Here is a 19,769-nt window from a genome sequence, read left to right as displayed (position 1 = left end):
ATAGACAGACAAGTGGATAGATAGATAGATAGACAGACAAGTGGATGGACAGATAGATAGATAGATAGATAGATAGATAGATAGATAGACAGACAGACAAGTGGATGGACAGACAGACAGACAGATAGATAGACAGACAGACAGACAATTGGATGGACAGATCGATAATATTGATGGAATGTGTGTATAATCTAACTCGCAAATCAAGTCTAATGATTTTATTTAGTTTTTCCCCCAGAGTAGGGGTGTTAACGTTTGCAGTCGGAGATCTAACGTACACCTTTTACCATTTTACTGATTGTAATAAAGAGTGAACGTGTGTAGTGTAGTGTTCCCTCACTTGCATTAAATCATTTTTTTTAAGTAGGGGTACACTAACTTTTGCACTCAACCGTAGATCAAGAGATTGATTCATTCAGACTCATTCGCAGAGACATCCACAATTCCATCCACAATTTTATTTCTTCTTCCCATGGAAACAGCATGAATGTTCCGTCCCGTGTTTATTCGACTGTAATTTAAGTCCTTTTTTTTTTTTTTTTTAATGCAAAGAAAAACGTCCCGGTTTCAGTCGGGTACAATATTTAAAGTTACTTCCAATAACATGTTTTGGTTTTGGCGCTGAAGCTCTTCAAAGATAAAGAAAAATGAACATAAGGATAAATCCACATTAATGGATCAATGAAAGAAAATAAAATGAGAAGAGGACAACCGTCTCGTAGGTTTTTTTTTTTTGTTTTTTTTTAAGAGGTGGATAAGAAAAAAATATTATTACACACCGTTTATGATTGAGTTCCTGTTTCCAAATACAGAAATTGTGAGAAAAAAAAAAATAAAGGTGTCAGAAAAGCATAGAAAATAAAAATGTAAAAAGGAGCAGCAATTATTACACCATTACCGCTAATTATTCTGTAAAATGGTGCTTTTTTAGTTAGTTTTTTTTTTTTCTTTAACAGAATAATCACTGGCCAAGTGCTCATATTAAAAGATGATGATAATAATAATAATAATAATAATAATAATAATAATATTTCTCTCTCACTTTTCTCTCCTTTAATTATTTGTTTATTCTTTGTTTCCACTTCCTAACCTATAGTTTAATAGTCCACTGTAAATTTACATATTGCTCGCTTATTATTATTATTATTATTGTTGTTGTCATTCATAATAATCAGCTATAAAGAGCATGTCACAATATTATATGCATAAACACAAATACATCCCAGCGCTGCTGAATTCTGGATGGTGATTGGTCAGAAGGTGTTGATTAATTTTCTCTAACAGCAGCTTTGAGAGTAGCGCAGGTTTATATTAATATAACGCGCTCGTTCTAATACGTCACCGTTTCTATAGTAACAGCTCACTCACGGAGACTCGTACGGCGGACGCTGTTCATACGGTGATGTTTTCTGAACGGAGACATTCATTTAACATTCATGGAAGGAGTCTCCAGTGTCGGTGCTTGGAGACTCGGAGTCAAAAGTAAAGCCGTTTACGCTTTTTCGGTAAGGTGACGATGCTGTATGTGTGGGGTTTTTTGTCTTATTAACTTTAAGAGAGGGAATAAAGAGAGGGATGGTGAGGGAATGAGTGTTTATAGCTGCTATAACGTATAAGTGAGAACAGGAACTCACTCGTTTCTCCGACATTCCAGAACGGAAATTGTAAAATTGTTGGCAAATCACAGTGAGGAATAAAAAAAACAAACAAAAAAAAAACCAAATAATTAACTGGATAACAGTAACTCCGCTTCATCACACCATGCCGGTAGTTTATTCCCTACATGTATCACACCCGAGTACGCAGTTATGGATGGAGTTGTGCATGGTGGAAACGAACAAACAAACAAAAAAACTTTAATGTTCAAGATTTTTTCATAACCGTCGTCATTCATCATTCCTGTTTGTCTGCAGTTAGAGTTAAATATGAAAGTAGCGATGGATTTGATATCTTTTATCTTTTATCCAAAAGCTTTACTTGATGCTAAAATATAACGCCGGTGTAGGAAAAGAGACAAAGCTGTATAAACACGCAGGCTTTTCATAAAACACATACACCTTTAAGTTCCTTTAAGGAATGGAAGTTTCCAGTAAAATTCAGGAGCGTGACTGTAACCAAAAGTCAGCAGGAAGAGAGCTCCAGAGCTCCAGAGCTCCAGAGTGCAGTTTGTGTTCCAGTTCTGCAGGGGGAGCTCTAGACCTGGAACTCAAACATGTCCGCTTGCTTTTTGGCCAGCTTGGCGACCTCGTCGCGGATAGCCTGGACCAGAGCCGAGGTGGAGAGCGTGATGGGGGTGATCACGTCCACGGGTTCGGCAGACAGAGAGAACGGCTGATCGGGTTCCACCTGAGGAGGAGACACCGCCTGGCTGGGGTTCCACGGGAAAGGACTTCCTCGAGGGTAACGCGGGTTCGGAAAAGCTTCTGCGTATCCTGGCAACGGAACCTGAAACGCAAATCGTCGCTTTAGCAAAGTTTTCACATCGAACTTTCTTAAAATGTTTCCGACAGAGGAGTTTACGCTTCTTCGCAGTTTCTCTGTAACCTGACAAAAGCGGCGTTTTTTTGTTGTTGTTGATTTTGTCATTAATTTTAAGAGAGGAAAAAAAAGAGTGAAGGAATGACCGTTTATAGCTGCTCGAACATAAGAAATAACATTAAATATGACTTACACTACGTTACATTAAATGTAACTATAAACGTACAAAAGCTACAACGTATTGCTGTTTAATACATTTTTTAAATGTCGTTGTCGTCAAATTGCTGTGGTGTAAGAGGAATAAAGAAACTGGATAAATCTGCTTCATCACACGTTGATTATTTTCCTACAGCAGCATGTTTCCATGTGATGTATTCCTTATTCCTTCCATGTCCACTGACTGTGGAGCTCGGAGCACTTCTGGTGTAGGGATGGGCAATATAACAGTAGGAAAAGAGGAGCATTTAAAAATAATAATAATAATAATAATAATAATAATAATAATAATAATCAGGCGCCTTTAAAAAAATAAAAATAAATAAAAGTTATAAAAAGATATAACAATACCTCAGAAAAATGTATTGTGATATAATTGATCACAATCTCAGTATTATATCATCATCATATCACTCTATTCTAGAGTCATGTTATATTATATAACTGTAAATATATAATAATATAATTGTTACATAATTGTTTGTGCTAGGTGTCATGAAGGATTTACGTAATGCTCTGAACACCACAGCGAGGATTACAGCTCAGTTATGTGTCAGGACTTTTCCACGTGAGACCGTAGGGGTGTGAAAGAGTCTCTTACGGAATCGGTCCACGATTGGGACACGTCCTCGGGCTCTGGGGGATACGACATCCACGAGGGACTGTGATAGGACGAAGGAGGAGTGGAGATGAAGTAGCCGGGGTAGCCTGGCCTGCTGGCTGGGATGGCGTACACAGCAGTCATCGGGTTTCCTGTGAGACACGTCAAATGGCATTTCAGCACTGTTAATAACTCATCACCTGTCACGTGTCGTTTCTGACACTCGGGTCCTTCCATACGCTAGAATTTTCCTCCCGGCTGTATTGGGGGGTTTTATCGCCCATGTGTTATCTTATTTATTTCTATTTTATTTTCCTGTGTACTCATTTCTGTTTTAGTCAGATTGTTGTTTTTTTTTGTATTTTTTGTTGTTGTTGTTTACGTGGGCATGTACTCCATCTTTATTGTACTACATTTTGTTATTTTCTTTCTTAGGAGTGGCTTTAATAGTCTATAAGAATGTATATATTGAAATTTTATATACAGTATTGCTGTACATAATAATTACTTACTTATTGTCCTCAGAACAATGAGTGAGTTGGCAGGTTTAAAGATAATAATAATAATAATAATAATAATAATAATAATAATAATAATAATAAACATTTCTCTCTCACTTTTCTCTCCTGTAATTATTTGTTTATTCTTTGTTTCCACTTACTAACCCATAGTATAATAGTCTACTGTAAATGTACATATTGCTCGCTTATTATTATTATTATTATTATTATTATTATTATTATTATTATTATTCATAATAATCAGCTATAAAGAGCTTGCATTAATGTTAGAACATTTCGTGTACATTACTGTATACAACACGGTAACATATTTTATCTTCTTAACTCTTAGCAATTCCAGATTAATTCATGTTACACATTTATCTTTGTAATCTTAAATTGAATGTTCAGGACATTTAGGTTTGTTTAAGTTTAAGTGCTTTAATCATGCTGTTACTTTTTTAAAAAAATAAAAAAATAAAAAAAAATCAAGAATGTGATATAAATGAAAGGACATAAAGAGAGAACTCTTCAGATTTATGTAGTAAAGAATACATAAACATTAGCATTCAGACAGGTGATGTGTGTGTATATCACACACACACACACACACACACACACACACACACACACCTGAGTGGTTGGGTACAGGCTCGGTGGTGACAGGTGGGAGTGGCCCTCTGCTGCCCTGCTGACTCGGCATGTCTGGCAGCGATGATTCAGAGCTGTGAGCTTTTGGGCCGAGATCCGAGGAAGACCTGAGGAAATTTACAACATGCATTGACTTGTATTCACCACTAGATGGCAGAGTAGCAACAGAAATCTTTGAGCTTCTACACATCCACACTGACAGTCTGTGAATTTAGCATTCGACTTGATGCTCGCACCTCCGCAGTGAGCTCCTGGGCGCTGGGCCTGTTCTAGGAGGGACAGGAGGAGGAGAGTCCGTGACCATCTCTGGCAGCTGAGTAAACCTGAAGGTCTGAACAGGGCAGTGAACATCAGCACCACTAGATACAGACATACAGATAACTAACAAACACCTTGCTGAAACCAGTCTAGTGCGGATATAAGAGCACGTGTGTGTGTGTGTGTGTGTGTGTGTGTAAGCTAGTTTACACCTTTTACATGTCTTGTGTCTGGTTTGGATTCTGATTAGATATTAATCACATGCATTTAAACTAGCAGTCAAATGGGTACAGCATAATCTATTGGGAAGGGTTTAGTTGATGATGTAATGTTTTGGGGGTGGGGGGGGGGTTCTGTGATATAATGTATAAAGAGGGTTTTTGTGATGATGTAATGTATTAGGGGGGTTTTTTGTGATGATGTAATGTATTGGGAGGGTTTTGGTGATGATGTAATGTATTGGGAGGGTTTTGGTGATGATGTAATGTATTGGGAGGGTTTTGGTGATGATGTAATGTATTGGGAGGGTTTTGGTGATGATGTAATGTATTGGGAGGGTTTTGTGATGATGTAATGTATTGGGAGGGTTTTTGTGATGATGTAATGTATTGGGAGGGTTTTTGTGATGATGTAATGTATTAGGGGGGTTTTGGTGATGATGCAATGTATTGGGAGGGTTTTGGTGATGATGTAATGTATTGGGAGGGGTTTTGTGATGATGTAATGTATTAGGAGGGTTTTTGTTATGATGTAATGTATTGGGAGGGTTTTTGTGGTGATGTAATGTATTAGGAGGGTTTTGGTGATGATGTAATGTATTAGGAGGGTTTTTGTTATGATGTAATGTATTGGGAGGGTTTTTGTGGTGATGTAATGTATTAGGAGGGTTTTGGTGATGATGTAATGTATTGGGAGGGTTTTGTGGTGATGTAATGTATTGGGAGGGTTTTTGCGATGATGTAATGTATTAGGAGGGTTTTTGTGGTGATGTAATGTATTGGGAGGGTTTTGGTGATGATGTAATGTATTGGGAGGGTTTTGTGGTGATGTAATGTATTGGGAGGGTTTTGTGGTGATGTAATGTATTGGGAGGGTTTTGTGATGATGTAATGTATTGGGAGGGTTTTGGTGATGATGTAATGTATTGGGAGGGTTTTGGTGATGATGTAATGTATTGGGAGGGTTTTGGTGATGATGTAATGTATTGGGAGGGTTTTGTGATGATGTAATGTATTAGGAGGGTTTTTGTGATGATGTAATGTATTGGGAGGGTTTTGGTGATGATGTAATGTATTGGGAGGGTTTTGGTGATGATGTAATGTATTAGGAGGGTTTTTGTGATGATGTAATGTATTAGGAGGGATTTTGTGATGATGTAATGTATTGGGAGGGTTTTCGTGGTGATGTATTAGGAGGGTTTTCGTGATGATGTAATGTATTAAGAGGGTTTTGGTGACAATGTAATGTATTCTGAGGGTTTGGTGATGATGTAATGTATTAAGAGGGTTTTGGTGATGATGTAATGTATTAAGAGGGTTTGGGTGATGATGTAATGTATTAGGAGGGTTTTTGTGATGATGTAATGTATTGGGAGGGTTTTCGTGGTGATGTATTAGGAGGGTTTTCGTGATGATGTAATGTATTAAGAGGGTTTTGGTGACAATGTAATGTATTCTGAGGGTTTGGTGATGATGTAATGTATTGGGAGGGTTTGGGTGATGATGTAATGTATTAAGAGGGTTTTTGTGATGATGTAATGTATTAAGAGGGTTTTGGAGATGATGTAATGTATTAAGAGGGTTTTGGAGATGATGTAATGTATTAAGAGGGTTTTGGAGATGATGTAATGTATTAAGAGGGTTTTGGTGATGATGTAATGTATTCGGAGGGTTTGGTGATGATGTAATGTATTAGGGGGGTTTTGGTGATGATGTAATGTATTCGGAGGGTTTGGTGATGATGTAATGTATTAAGAGGGTTTTGGAGATGATGTAATGTATTCGGAGGGTTCGGTGATGATGTAATGTATTAAGAGGGTTTTGGTGATGATGTAATGCGTAGCATGCTGGTTATGCTGTACACTAAATTGATTTCGTTGATCTGAAAGGCCTTGGGTCGCTGAGGATGTAGCTTGTGGGTCATTTAAAAGCTTACCGGCTTGCCCAGGCTGCACTGATAGAGGTCATGGCCATAGGCTGGTACCCACTGCAGTCCACCTTGGACGTGGTTCATGGTGTCAGGTGCACTAGTTGGCCCCTCGGTGTAGGGAATAGAAGGCCCGGGGCTGTAAGGGCTAATCGCCTGGTGCTGCTGGTTGTAGTGGTGCCTTCTGCTGGATGAGGTATGACCTACAGAAGCCAGGCTGAAGGCTTCTTCTAACAGCAAATGCATCTGCTGACGCACTTCATCTATAGAGGGCTGTGAGCTCAGTGTGGACGTCTCCGAGTGACCTTTGACCTGCCGCCCATAGCCGTAATGACGGCGAGCAGCCAAACCATCCACATCGGTCTCCTCGATGAGTTCAGGCTCCGTCTGAGACACGAGCAATACGAACACGCGGTACATAACAAGAGCAGATTCAGCTACTTTCATGTCAGCCATGAAGCCTTCATTACAATTACTTTTCTCCTAGAAGAGTCATTAAAGCTGGGACTGGTAACACTACAGCATAAATCCATAATCCACCTGTTCTCCTTAAGCATTAGTTCCTTGCAAACAGTTTAAAAATAATCCAGTTTAAGACCTGTGTTAACGGCACATAATCTGCAAAAAGCGAAACCTTATATTGATGTGTTTAATCGTTGAAAGGTGTATTAGCTCTGGTAGCTCATTTATAACAGGTGCCACTGCTGCTAGTTACATTCATTATTAAATGCTTTTCATTAATAATCTGTCTGTGTTTATAATAACGTGCCCTAACGAATGCACACCGAGCTGGTGTTCGAGATCTGTGCATTTTGCTGCTGTTGCTTAAACAGCATTGAGAGACCTGTGTTTATTTATCACTTGCCTCGGCTCCGCCTCCTCTGATTAATAGCCGGGGCTGAGCTCGTAAACGCTGAGTTAGTGCAGTAATGAAAAACGAAGCCCATCTGCAGTCTACTGCAGGTGTGTGTGTGTATGTGTGTGTGTGTGCGTGTGTGGTGAAATCTCTCTCTGCATTTATCTGCCTCAGTCCTCCATCTTTCCCCTTCCCTTCCTCCCTCTTTCTCATGTCAAAGGAAATCGGGAGCACCGCACGCTGGGGCTCGTAAATCAGGTTGTGCTTGACTCGAGGTTCTGCAGTAATCTCAGATGGATTCTCTTACTCTGATCAGGAGATCCAGCTGCAACGTGTTTTACTGGATATTGCAGCAGTGAAACAGATATTACAGGGGTGACAAGAGTCCTGTTGCAAAAGACAGCCATTTTATTAAGAGTCGAATTAAGAGTCCTCCTCGGACGCATCGCGTCAAGACTCTGCTCAGTTCCATTTGAACAAGCGTTTCGATCAGGGATGCCATCTTTCCCCCCGACCGCGTACGTGTAGATGTTTTATTTCACCCCAGCATTCAGTTATCAGGTATGAGTAGCTGAATTTTGTTTTGGGAGATATTAAGTGTTTAATGTTTAATCATTATTTCAATAAGCCTAGTTTGAGAGCTGCCAAATCCAGCTACCAAAGAGCTCTTATTTTCACGCAGCTAGCGTCCCGTTGACGTTTCCTCCCACCATACTTTCTGTACACTTTGCACTTTTTTTAAAAAAAATAATAATAATAAATCATCTACAGTCTACAAAGATGTCACGATTGTGCAATCTGAAGCTGCTTAGCAAAATGTTTGTACACTGCGATATTCATTTTACACCAACATGAGGAAAGAAATATATCGCTTATATCGCTTAATTAATATATATTCACTGTCCTATTGTCTCATGTCACGTTTTCAATTACAGCTGGCTACAGACGTCTAGATCTCCTGATCTTCTGCAGAAACAGTTATTTTTTTAATTTAGAGGCGAGACTTTACATCCAGTCGGTTGTATTAGCGACCTCTTTAGGACATTTTGTCAAAACTGTTTAAGTACCCATGCACCATAGTCAGTCCCTGCAAGATTTTATGTAGATTTGGGCCAAGAGGCACGATGTGACATCATCACAATGCGCATTCAGACAAAGCCCTCTACGATTCACATGCGCCGGACATGAGTACGGCTGAAATGTCTCATTTACCAACAAACATCACTGAGAAAGAATTTCCTGCAATTGCAATTTAAAAAAAAAAAAAAAACATAAAAACTCGCAAATTGCATCCCAAATTGTGCGGGAAAATGCAGCAAAATTAAGCATTTTTGGCAACAACAATCACAATCTCCTTAGGGGCGGGGCGGGGCTGGGATGGGGGCGTGGCTGTCAGCTGGGGATTCTGCTCTAGCTCTAGATCTCTCTCTCAAAAAAAAAAAAACTCCGGAAATGTAAATCCAATTCCTCAAAAAAAGTTTAATCCAGATCCAAGCGTACCGTTGCTCTTTCTCTTGCAAGTAGCGTGTACAGAAATGCGGCTCAGACACGTCGGGTGCGGACTGACTGAGGCCTTGGTGTGATGTTTACGTGATGTTTTCAGTGTGGATTCAGGGTCAGGTTCTACTCCGATTGAGTTTATTTTTTAACTGATAATTAACTCCTCGCCAATGCTGATTATGTTTATAATCAAAGAGTGTTTGGGTCTTTTTTCTTTTTTTTTTTTAAACCCACTACTTCCATCAAACAGATATAAAATATCAAACTCCCTCCTCTCCTATACATCTTATAGTCTGATCTTCTCTCACTAAAACGCCAAAACAGCAGCACGACTTACAAGAACCAAAACCATGCAACAGACAGTGCCGATTAGCAGATTAGCATTACTCACGTCGTAGCCGCTGTTGCGGATGCCTTTCCGGGGACGTTCTCTCATCACCAGCAGGTCCATCTCGGTTCCCCCAGGACTCGGGCTGTTTAAAGATTGTCTGCTCCGATACTCGGGATATTTTACCTCAGAGTGTCTGCAATGAATACACGCAGACATCACCGACATATCATTCTCATCCTAGACTTTAACAGACATTCACTCACTCTCGTACGCTCCACGTGAACAGATTTTTAAAAAGTCGCTGATACGGTGAAGCTTTCTATGAGCTTAAGATCGAACATTTACGGTATGGAAGGAGTCTCCAGTGTCAGAGTCAGATATAAAGCTGTAACCTTTCCGACATCTTCAGGACACACGAGTTTACCCTTTGCGGTTTCACAGACGTTCCCGAGATCAAACGGAAGTGTAAATGTATTTTTTAAAAAGTACAGCGTGTCATTCTTTAATGAATCGAAATGATAAACGTTGGCAACTTGCTGTGGTATAAGAGGAATAAAACGCTCCGGGAAAATAGTCGACTTGGGAATGGTCACAGTAGCCGCGCTTCATCACACCACTCTACTGTTGATTATTTTCCTATACCAGCACAACACCGTGTGCCGTCACAGTGGGGGTCTGAATGAGTTTTTAAACAAAGACAACACATTATATAGCCAAGTGCACTAACTACATCTTTCTGTAAGAAGTCAGTCTGGAAATATCAGGCTGAGGATTATAAAGTTACGCACGAGACTGACAACGTGTGCACCGATTTCGTGAAGCCTGCCACTACAAAGCACTAGAACTAACTGCTTGATTTCCGTTCAGGGATTTCAGACTGTCAGTAAAGGTGAAACTTAACACATTAATCCAGACTGAGTGCTTTGGCGCTTTTCCAGTTCTGACCAGCTTGCAGTTCACTTCATTTCCCTTCTATATGCAAAACCGATTGACTGCATCATCAGCGTATGTATGTGCACGAAGCATAGATCTTCCCATCACACCATTACACAATCGCACACGAGCATGAAATTAGCCAAAGGAGGCTAAAAAAGCCTGGCGTCACGTCGCCAGCTGGATCAGATATCCTCCAGTCGGCTGCGACCAGAGCCATTAGTTGACCCAGATGTCCTTGCATTGGTAAGAAATAAAGTAAGAAATAAATGAAAAGAAAAGCTTGGTTTAATTGGGTTTAAGAAACACTGGGCCTTGGGATAAACTCTTGGGCTCAGTGTGTAATCGTCAGTAATTGGCTGTAGTGAGAGAGAGACTGCTTGTGTAGGACCACTTGTGGTTTGCAGCTTGATACGAGGATTTGCCTAAATCGGCAGACACGATTTCGAGCCCCTCGGCCACCAAAGCCGATGCTTAAAAGTCGCGTGTTTAATTTGAGAATTGACGGCTGTTTATTTGTAGGACGGGACTGTCTGGATCATAACGGACGAGATGAAAGTAGTACTTGATACCTGTAGCATCTGAGGAACATCTGAATCGTACGACTATGCTGGGGTTACGGTACACATTTCTACCTCAGTTGTAGCCGAGATGAATCGGCGGCACCAGTCTGGCCAAGTCTACAGGCTTTTGGGACATCCAGAGTCACCTCATCACATAAAAAAATTCGTATGTGAAAGGTGCAGATGCTAATTTCCCACAGAAATGTCACAAGGAGATGGAGACCGTTGGAAAATCCACACAGACAGTAACATAAGCTCAGGATCGAACCAGGGACCCTGGAGCCGTGACGTAGCAACGCTACCAACTGTACCACCATGCCACCCTGGATGTAGAGTTAGGACGTTTTTTGACATTTGGTCCAAATACTCAAGTCAACGTATTCTGGGCTTCACTGGGGGGGGGCTCATAATTTCAGGTTTGCTTTCATATAGAAGAATTCTTTCCGAACCCGATTCCATACTTTCACTTTACGTCTCCATACGTCAGTGCTCTTTTGGATGCGTGGCATGCCGTCGTGCGGGAATTCCTTCAAACATGGAGCTGACCTCGCATAAAAGAAGATTTTTACCCAGACAGGCTTTCATGAGAAGTGCGTTTTTCCATGACGCTCACAGTGCGAGCGCTCGCCCTGGAAATCTGAACTAATTACAGCGCTCTGGTCCTGTGAAAGTCTAGTTTTATATATATATATATATATCGGTATCCACGATAACACCTTCCCAGGCGTCACAAAAGTACTGCAGACACAATCGCATGGTCGGTACGCAGCCGGTCGCATTTGCGGTAACCAGGGATATGTTCTCCAGGATAGAAAACAGCGTTCACACCTCTCTGATTGTAGCGAATAAAAAAAAGGCAAGTGTCAAAACCAGCTTAGATCCCTGATGACCAAGCAAGAGGTGACAGTGACGAGAGGAAGGAATTTTGAGACTCAAAATTGAACCCAGTTCTTCTGGGTGGCACCAGAGAGTGGGATTATAAATCATTAGAGCTATACAGGTGTAGAAGAGTAAAGACAGGAAGTAGCAGGTGTGTTTACAGGATGTTCATTATGAGCAGATTGTAAATAAGAGTCCTGGGATGAGCACATGGCCATGTTTATGATTACAGCAGCAGCTCTTTGGTACATATCGACAGTATCCAGGTAAGACTATTCAAGCAGCAGTGAGAATTGAATTATATACATATATATATATATACACCAATAAGATAACATACTTGGACAATCCCAGTAGCATTCCATTCTAAAATACACGACAGAATGATGACGTGTTCGCACACTAACCTCCTGCGAGATTTGACGTACGTGGAGCTCCGGTCGTCGTCGTACTCTGGCGTTCTGCTGGGGGGTCGGGTAGCCGGGATGCGTTCGGCTTTTTCGCTTGCGTGTCTCGAAGCCTTGGAGCTGGTTTTGCCCTCGGCTGACGGGAAGTCGTAGTATCCTTTCCTCTTGGCTTTCAGCCTCAGCTTGTTCCTGTAATGCTCGATGTCTGACTTCTGCTTCAGAGCCAGATTCACCTGAGGAGAGACAGAGGAGGGGAACGTGGTTTGTCTGAAAGCACAAAATAAAAGAATTAAGAAAGAGGAGCACTCATGTCTTGATTTCCCATGGGTCGACTAATTATACACACTCGAGGGAAATGTGTCATGGATTTTTTTTTTTTTTTTTTAATGCTAATTTAAGTAAACGAGGCCAGAATAGGTATGCATTTGGTGCGTTATTTCACTGCATGGGATCCGGGGCATAAAACTACTATTATATGTACAGTTTATTGTTTTAAAAATCGATCAATCAACACATTCTGACCAATCAGAATCGACAAATCAACAGCACCGTGTTGGAGTTCAGTGGGTGGACAGACGTTTAAACCATTAAATCATTTGACGCTTGTCCAAGAAGGTTTGCGATGGTTAGGACAAGTTCAGTTGGTCTGCTTAACCAGCAAAACCTTGCAGGTAGAGCTGACCTGGTGTCGTTCTGGTCATGCTGTTCTTTGCTGGATTTTTGTCATAGAGCTAAAATTCTAAAGAGGGTTAAGCTTCTAAAATCACTTGAGGATTTTCTAGACTCGAGCGACGTCATCATGACTTCTGCTAAGTACCGGGACATTTTATCCAATAAAAAAACCTGGCTGCATCTGCCATGAGGTTACGACTTGGCCATAGATGGATCTTTCAAGAAGACAATGACCTTAAATGTATACCTAACCCGACAGGATGGAATCATTTTTGTGATTTAAAGCTGTGGTCAGACGTGTGAATATGCAGGAGCTTGAAAGGGAGGAAGGATCTCAAGATCCTCAACGAACGTCATCAAGTCTCGTCAGAAAATTTCATTGCACGGGGTGCCAATAGTTTTGGAAACGGTGTTTAGCCGCGTACCTCGCCGTTCAGGACGGCTGAATCTTGACTGCGGTCGGAAGACGCTGGTTGCGAGTACGCCGGCGGTGCTGCTATCGGTTTTACAGAGATGAGCTGAAGAGATCCTGACGAGGTGTCATACGGATCTGCCAAACACACACACACACACACACACACACACACACACACACAGTAGCTACATCAGCAGAGCTGTGTTCTGAGCTACAAATGGTGCAGATCATTAATCGGCTAAACTAGGAATGCATCAATACCATTATTTCAGACCGAGTACGAGTGCTGCGTTTTCTTTCTGTACACATCGATACCAAAACCAGAATGAGTAACCTACTTAGTGTTAATCAATTATGGACCTCATAGAAAGTTCTATTTAGCTCTGTTTATGATGGTTGTCCTCATTGTGTGCTGCTAGAATTGAACTCCTCGTGCTGAGTTTTATATTTTCAGATGTCATGGTGTTTAAACAGTATATTTAATAGACAGCGCTCTCAAAAAGCATGTGAAATACAAGGACTCATGTAGAGGTTGTGCGATAATGGATGCTACCGATAACGATAAAGTTGCGCGGTACATACCTGCTGATAACCGATTAATCAGCCGATAGTTTATAAAACATACCGTAACACGCAAAGAGAAATATCGCCGAACTTTATTACAGAAATAAACAGCACTGACTGTACCGTGAAAACGTACTGTACTTTTTTTTTTTTAAATGAAATAAATATTTATATATATTAACTGTTATTAAATATTAGAGTAAATAAAAGATACACATCCGAACCGAACCAAAAAAGTAACACTCCAAATAACAATAAAAACAGTGATGTCCAAATGAATAAAAAAAACAATAATTAAAAAACACTTCAAACGACACGACAAAATTAGTCAGTGATCAGAGTTTTAATTTCGTCTCTAGAGGTCACTCTCGTACCGTATAAAGACGACGGACCCTTCTCAGCCCCTCCGCAACGGACGCAGCCGGGAAAAACGATCGGTGTTGATTTTTGCCGAAAGCTGAAAGTTCCGGCGATCGGTTATTGGTGATGATTAATTGGCAAAACCGATCAATAGGTCGACCTCTAGACTCATGCTTCTTCTGTGAGGCTGAATCTCACGTGGTGCTCTATTGTTCATGTAGGGCACTAGGTAGGACACACAGTGCCCTTATGTCACACCCTACAAAGCGGGCGGGAGTTGGTTTACGACTTTGGCATTAATTATTAATGCAACACTGCGCTAAATGAATGAAAACGAATCAAACGTAGTCGACATTGTGACGTCTGAAATATGTAAGAAAAATGAGATGAGAAAAAAAAAATAAAAACATTCGGTGATGGTCCGGCACAATTTTGGGATCAGTCCAGTGGTGTGTTTATTTACAAACGATATACACCAGTGACCGTATATTAAAGCGTTAACGACTTTTTCTTAACATGAACTTCCTGCATCAAGCCCACATGACACAAGAAAGACACTTTATTTATTTATGCACTAGTAGCTGTTCCTCTCCCTTTGTATCTGTAAGGTCAAACTCAGTCTGTGTCAGCAGAGGAACACGAGGCAGCATATGGCTGTGACGATGTGCTGTACACACTCCCTGCGATACTAACGCAGCATGAGGGAGAACTCTACATGACAGATAATTATGTGCGAGGGAAGCGTCTGTTTTTCTCTGAGAGGGTGTGTTCGTGTGTGCAGAGAGACGCCTGTGTGTGTTGATTATTCGCATATCATATATATACGGCCCTTTTTACAGTCTAGTTAGCATCCGCTTGTTGCTTAGACAAAATTTGTCCAAAATAAAGGTGTGGAGGGGCGGAGCTAAGCAACAAAGTGTGAGAACATAATCTGCTGGAACTGTGGAATTTTATAACACAAAAGTTTCTCATATATATATATATATATATATATATATATATATATATATATATATATATATATATATATATATATGTTTATTTATGCCTTTGGATTTCTGTTTTAGCTTCATAACGATATCTTTAACCTCTGACCTCCTTTTGAGTACGATTGTAGATTTCCAGATTCCACAACTATCTATACTATACAATTGTATGTATGTGTGTGTGTGTGTGTATTGCTCTCTCTCTCTCTCACCGGTCCTCTTCTTACTTTCCTCCTTCATGAGATTTTGCTGTGTCGTGATTTTCTTGGCTGTGGAGCCTCGTACTGAGACGGGCCTCGCCGATTCGACGCTGACCGCAGAACCGTCCTCGCTTGGCAACCTGCTGCGAGGAGAAACCATAGCAACAAGACGGCGGAGGTTCATGCGAGAGCTGAGCATGTACATTACAGTGCATGGGCTTTCTCACTGAACACACACACAGATCGACGTCAGGATTATAACAGCATTGGAATAATTACATGACAAGGATAAATTCAACATTTAAATGGACACAAAAGCAATAATTAATGAATTTCTCTTACGAATAATACTTCTTTCCCTTAGTGTTCAAATTTATTTTCAATAAAATCAAACTCGGGCGCACGGTGGCTTAGTTAGCACGTTCGCCTCACGCCTCCAGGGTCGGGGGTTCGAGTCCCACCGTGGCTCTGTGTGGGCGGAGTTTGCACGTTCTCCCCGTGCTGCGGGGGTTTCCTCCGGGTACTCCGGTTTCCTCCCCCGGTCCAAACACATGCATGGTAGGCTGATCGGCGTGTCTAAAGAGTCCGTAGTGTATGAATGTGAGTGTGTATGTGATTGTGCCCTGCGATGTATTGGCACCCTGTCCAGGGTGTACCCCGCCTTGTGCCCCATGCTCCCTGGGATAGACTCCAGGTTCCCCGTGACCCTGAAAAGGATAAGCGGTGTAGAAGATGGATGGATGGATAAAACTCTGCCTTTTTTTCTACCCCGGGGAACATGAGTGTCCTTCGTGTCACCCAAACCTTTTCCGGATTTCACCACTGAGCGTCTTTTTGGAGTTGGTTCCGTCCAGGCGGATGACCTTCTCCATGGAGAGAGAGGCGTCCCGGATCGGCAGCGGTGCCTGAGGAAGGGGTGCGCTGTCCTCATCGGTGCCCAGCTGACCCAAATGCTGCTTGGCATAGTCGAAACCCTGAACAGGCTACACCAGAGACCAAATAACAAATATTATAAAATCACACTTCAGCAGATAATCAGAAATCCGGCTGTAGGAACGGGTCGAATATTTACACAATAAACTGTTTACCGTTGACTTTTTCATTCATCAGTTACTTTAAAATGCTCCCATAATAACAAGGGGCATGTTTTTAATAAAGTCAGTTATTATTGAAGATGTGACCAATTCTGGATATTAATAGTGTAGCTCTGTGATTTTCATTCTATAATATTTGGCTACACTATTGTAAGGTTTCATCTCACACACACACACACACACACACACACACACACACACTCGGCTAAATATTTATTTTATCATCATTTCCTCTCGTTCCGTCAACTGAAATATATTGTTTTGTATTTTACAAAAATCTAGAACGATTACATCTTTGATTGTCTTTAAAGGGTTTATGTAGGTCCTCAATAAATGCGCTTACACACTCGTGCTCTCTCTCTCTCTCTCTCTCTCTCACACACACACACACACACACACGCGCACACAGCTTAAATGATTCATGAGTGTCATGAATATTTATACCATTTATAGTTAAATTTAATGTTCTCACTTAGTCTATGTTATAGCAGCATTAAACAGTCGTTCCCTCACCAGCCTCTTTCCTCTCTCTTGAAGGTAAAGAGACAACAAAAAAAACCCATCCTGTTACCGAGAAACCGTAAAGAAGCGTAAACTCCTCTATCCTGCAGATGTCAGAAAACTTAAAGCGACAGATTTACCGTCACAAAGCGCCGACACTCGCGACTCCTTCCAGAAATGTTAAATAAACGGAAAATTATGAAGGATTACGAACCATATGAACGATTACGCACGTCGTTTAATCCGTTCATATGAAGCATCCACTGTACGAGTGCCTGTGAACGAGCCGTCACTATGGAAACGATAACGTATCAGGACGAGCGCGTTAATATAAACCCGCACTGCTGACAGAGATGCCGTTCGAGAAAATAACTCTACACCTTCTGACCAATCACGATCCAGAATTCAGCAGCTGTGGTTTTCTTCCTAATCACTGGATGATTAGCCTTAGGGTTTGGAAATTCACAAAGAAGCGCTTTTATATACTTTACACCGACACGTTTGTGTTAAACTCGGGAAACTCCGTTGTGTCTGGATGGGAAGGTCGTTTTCATTTCGTAATTTCATTTCTCTAAAACTTTTCTCCGTAACTGGATTAAACTTCAAGCCCCTTTAATTGCATTAAGCCGCAATTAAACTGGAAGTCATGCAGGAATAAAACACATTACCGTTAATTTACTTCCAGCTGTCGCATTAAACCTGTACAGTGACGCTCGGTATGTACATTAAATAACCGTAAAGACACAGCAAGCCCTGCGTCAAGAATCTGTAATGGAAAGATGTCATCATTTTAGAGCTTTCGAACTATTCGACCAGGGATCAAACTTTCAAATCAAGTCCCGTACAGATTTTTAAGGATCTATAAATAATGAAAGAACATAATTCTACTGATGACTGTTGTTTATTCACCGGGCAAAAAAATCATCGGTGCACAAAAATGGGTTACACGAAGAGAACACGGGTCCAAAGCAGAGAAGATCTACATGCGTCATTGCATCGCGTTATGTGTTTTTGTGTCAAAAGCAAAAAGAAAAAAAAAGAAAAAAAGAAATTAACTTAACGTTAGCGGCAGGAATCTGTAGTTTAGCTGCTTTTATTCATTTATTAATACAAGTTCGAGAACTTGGTAGCCTGCATACCACAGCTGGCCTACTTTCATGCAAAAAAAACACCTACAGAGAATTTCTGACCTTGTTCCCAATATATACTCCACTTATTTGGGTCTACACACACGTGTACATACACACACACACACACACACACACACTCACTCACTCACTCACTCACGCTTTCGCAGAGCATCACCTTGTAAACTGTCCTTGAATGCAATAAAATTCATAAACCTTATTGGTGATGCACTTTAACACCAGAATATGAACATGAAAGAATATGAAAGTCGTGTACGTACCTGGTGATAATAACTCATGTCTCTCCGGTAAGTCGTCTACATGAGAGAGAACAGTACAGAAAGGCGTTATCTACAGGTACAGTCTCAGACTCTCTCTCTCGCTCTCTCTCTCTCGCTCGCTCTCTCTCTCGCTCTCTCTAGCACTCAGGGTGCTAACTGCAAAGCACGTTAAGCATTCATGGTTAGAAGCTCTCTTTATTTTTAAATACTATTGTAGCGTATGTAATAATAGTAATAATAATCCAATAATAATACGAGAAGCAGAAGGAAGGGAGAAAATACCTCCACACATATGTCTCTTTACCTTAACCCGTGGATTCAGGTTGCCAATTCCGTCAGTTTTAAAGTCGTTCTTGTTTTTGTGACAAAGAACGGCAGTGATGATGATGATGATGATGGTGACAATGCCGATAGGAGCCAAAACAGAGGCGATGATCCAGAGATTGTTGGAAGGGCCCTTCACCACAGCTGCTTGACGAGAGGATACGAAAAACATACAACATACATGCAATCTCGCCGACATCCACTAGCATGAGCTTGGATACTTCACTTTCAAAGACTTATGTGCATTGGAAGTGATTTGTGAAAATCACTCTAACCACGCCCACCCCTTTAGAACATATTTTACCACACCCACCTGCTACCACAGGCACTCTGACCACCCCCGCTTTTCCCCATAGACACTCTGACGACACCCAGCCTTTCGGCACATCATTTTACCATGCCTACTTCCTCCCTGAGACACTCTGACCACACCCACCTGCTCTCAAACATAGTCTGACCACACCTACCCCTTCAAAACATACAATGACCACACTCACTTGGCCCCTACAGAAACTTTGACTACACCCACTTCATTTCACACAAATTCTGATTTCATTTGTATATACTAAGACCATGCCCACTTCCTCCAAAAGACACTCTGACCACACCCACCTGCTACTACAGACACTCTGACTACACCCACCTGCTACTACAGGCACGATGACCACACCTACCTGCAACTACAGACACTCTCACCACACCTACCCGGTACTACAGACACTCTGACCACACCCACCTGCTACTACAGACACTCTGACTACACCCAACTGCTACTACAGGCACACTGACCACACCTACCTGCTACTACAGGCACCCTGACCACACCCACCTGCTACTACAGACATTCTGACCACACCTACCTGCTACTACAGGCACACTGACCACACCTACCTGCTACTACAGACACTCTGACCACACCCACCTGCT

At 41.3% G+C, this 19,769-nt stretch overlaps 1 protein-coding gene across 5 annotated transcripts in view; it reads right to left on the bottom strand.

The window, feature by feature from the left end:
- Nucleotides 1-438: 438 nt before the first annotated feature.
- Nucleotides 439-19,769, bottom strand: part of kiaa1549lb (KIAA1549-like b) — a 48,045-nt gene continuing 28,714 nt past the window's right edge. The window contains exons 9-20 of one of the 5 annotated variants that reach the window (XM_053677819.1): nucleotides 18,823-18,986; nucleotides 18,519-18,554; nucleotides 16,320-16,498; nucleotides 15,528-15,658; nucleotides 13,416-13,540; nucleotides 12,319-12,551; nucleotides 9,597-9,729; nucleotides 6,859-7,236; nucleotides 4,683-4,777; nucleotides 4,429-4,553; nucleotides 3,296-3,447; nucleotides 439-2,445 (exon numbers count right to left, since the gene is read on the bottom strand). In XM_053677819.1, coding sequence (XP_053533794.1) covers nucleotides 2,194-2,445; nucleotides 3,296-3,447; nucleotides 4,429-4,553; nucleotides 4,683-4,777; nucleotides 6,859-7,236; nucleotides 9,597-9,729; nucleotides 12,319-12,551; nucleotides 13,416-13,540; nucleotides 15,528-15,658; nucleotides 16,320-16,498; nucleotides 18,519-18,554; nucleotides 18,823-18,986 — 2,003 coding nt within the window. In that variant the 3' untranslated portion in view covers nucleotides 439-2,193. Of the gene's footprint in view, nucleotides 2,446-3,295; nucleotides 3,448-4,428; nucleotides 4,554-4,682; nucleotides 4,778-6,858; nucleotides 7,237-9,596; nucleotides 9,730-12,318; nucleotides 12,586-13,415; nucleotides 13,541-15,527; nucleotides 15,659-16,319; nucleotides 16,499-18,518; nucleotides 18,675-18,822; nucleotides 18,987-19,769 lie in introns of those variants that run through there. The other 4 variants (XM_017466784.3, XM_017466783.3, XM_053677820.1 and 1 more) reach the window with 4 other exon arrangements.

The sequence above is a fragment of the Ictalurus punctatus genome, chromosome 4, assembly GCF_001660625.3.
Source record: "Ictalurus punctatus breed USDA103 chromosome 4, Coco_2.0, whole genome shotgun sequence".
Lineage (NCBI taxonomy): Eukaryota > Metazoa > Chordata > Actinopteri > Siluriformes > Ictaluridae > Ictalurus > Ictalurus punctatus.
The sequence above is the reverse complement of the archived record's forward strand: the minus strand, read 5'-3'. Positions and strand labels throughout refer to the sequence as shown.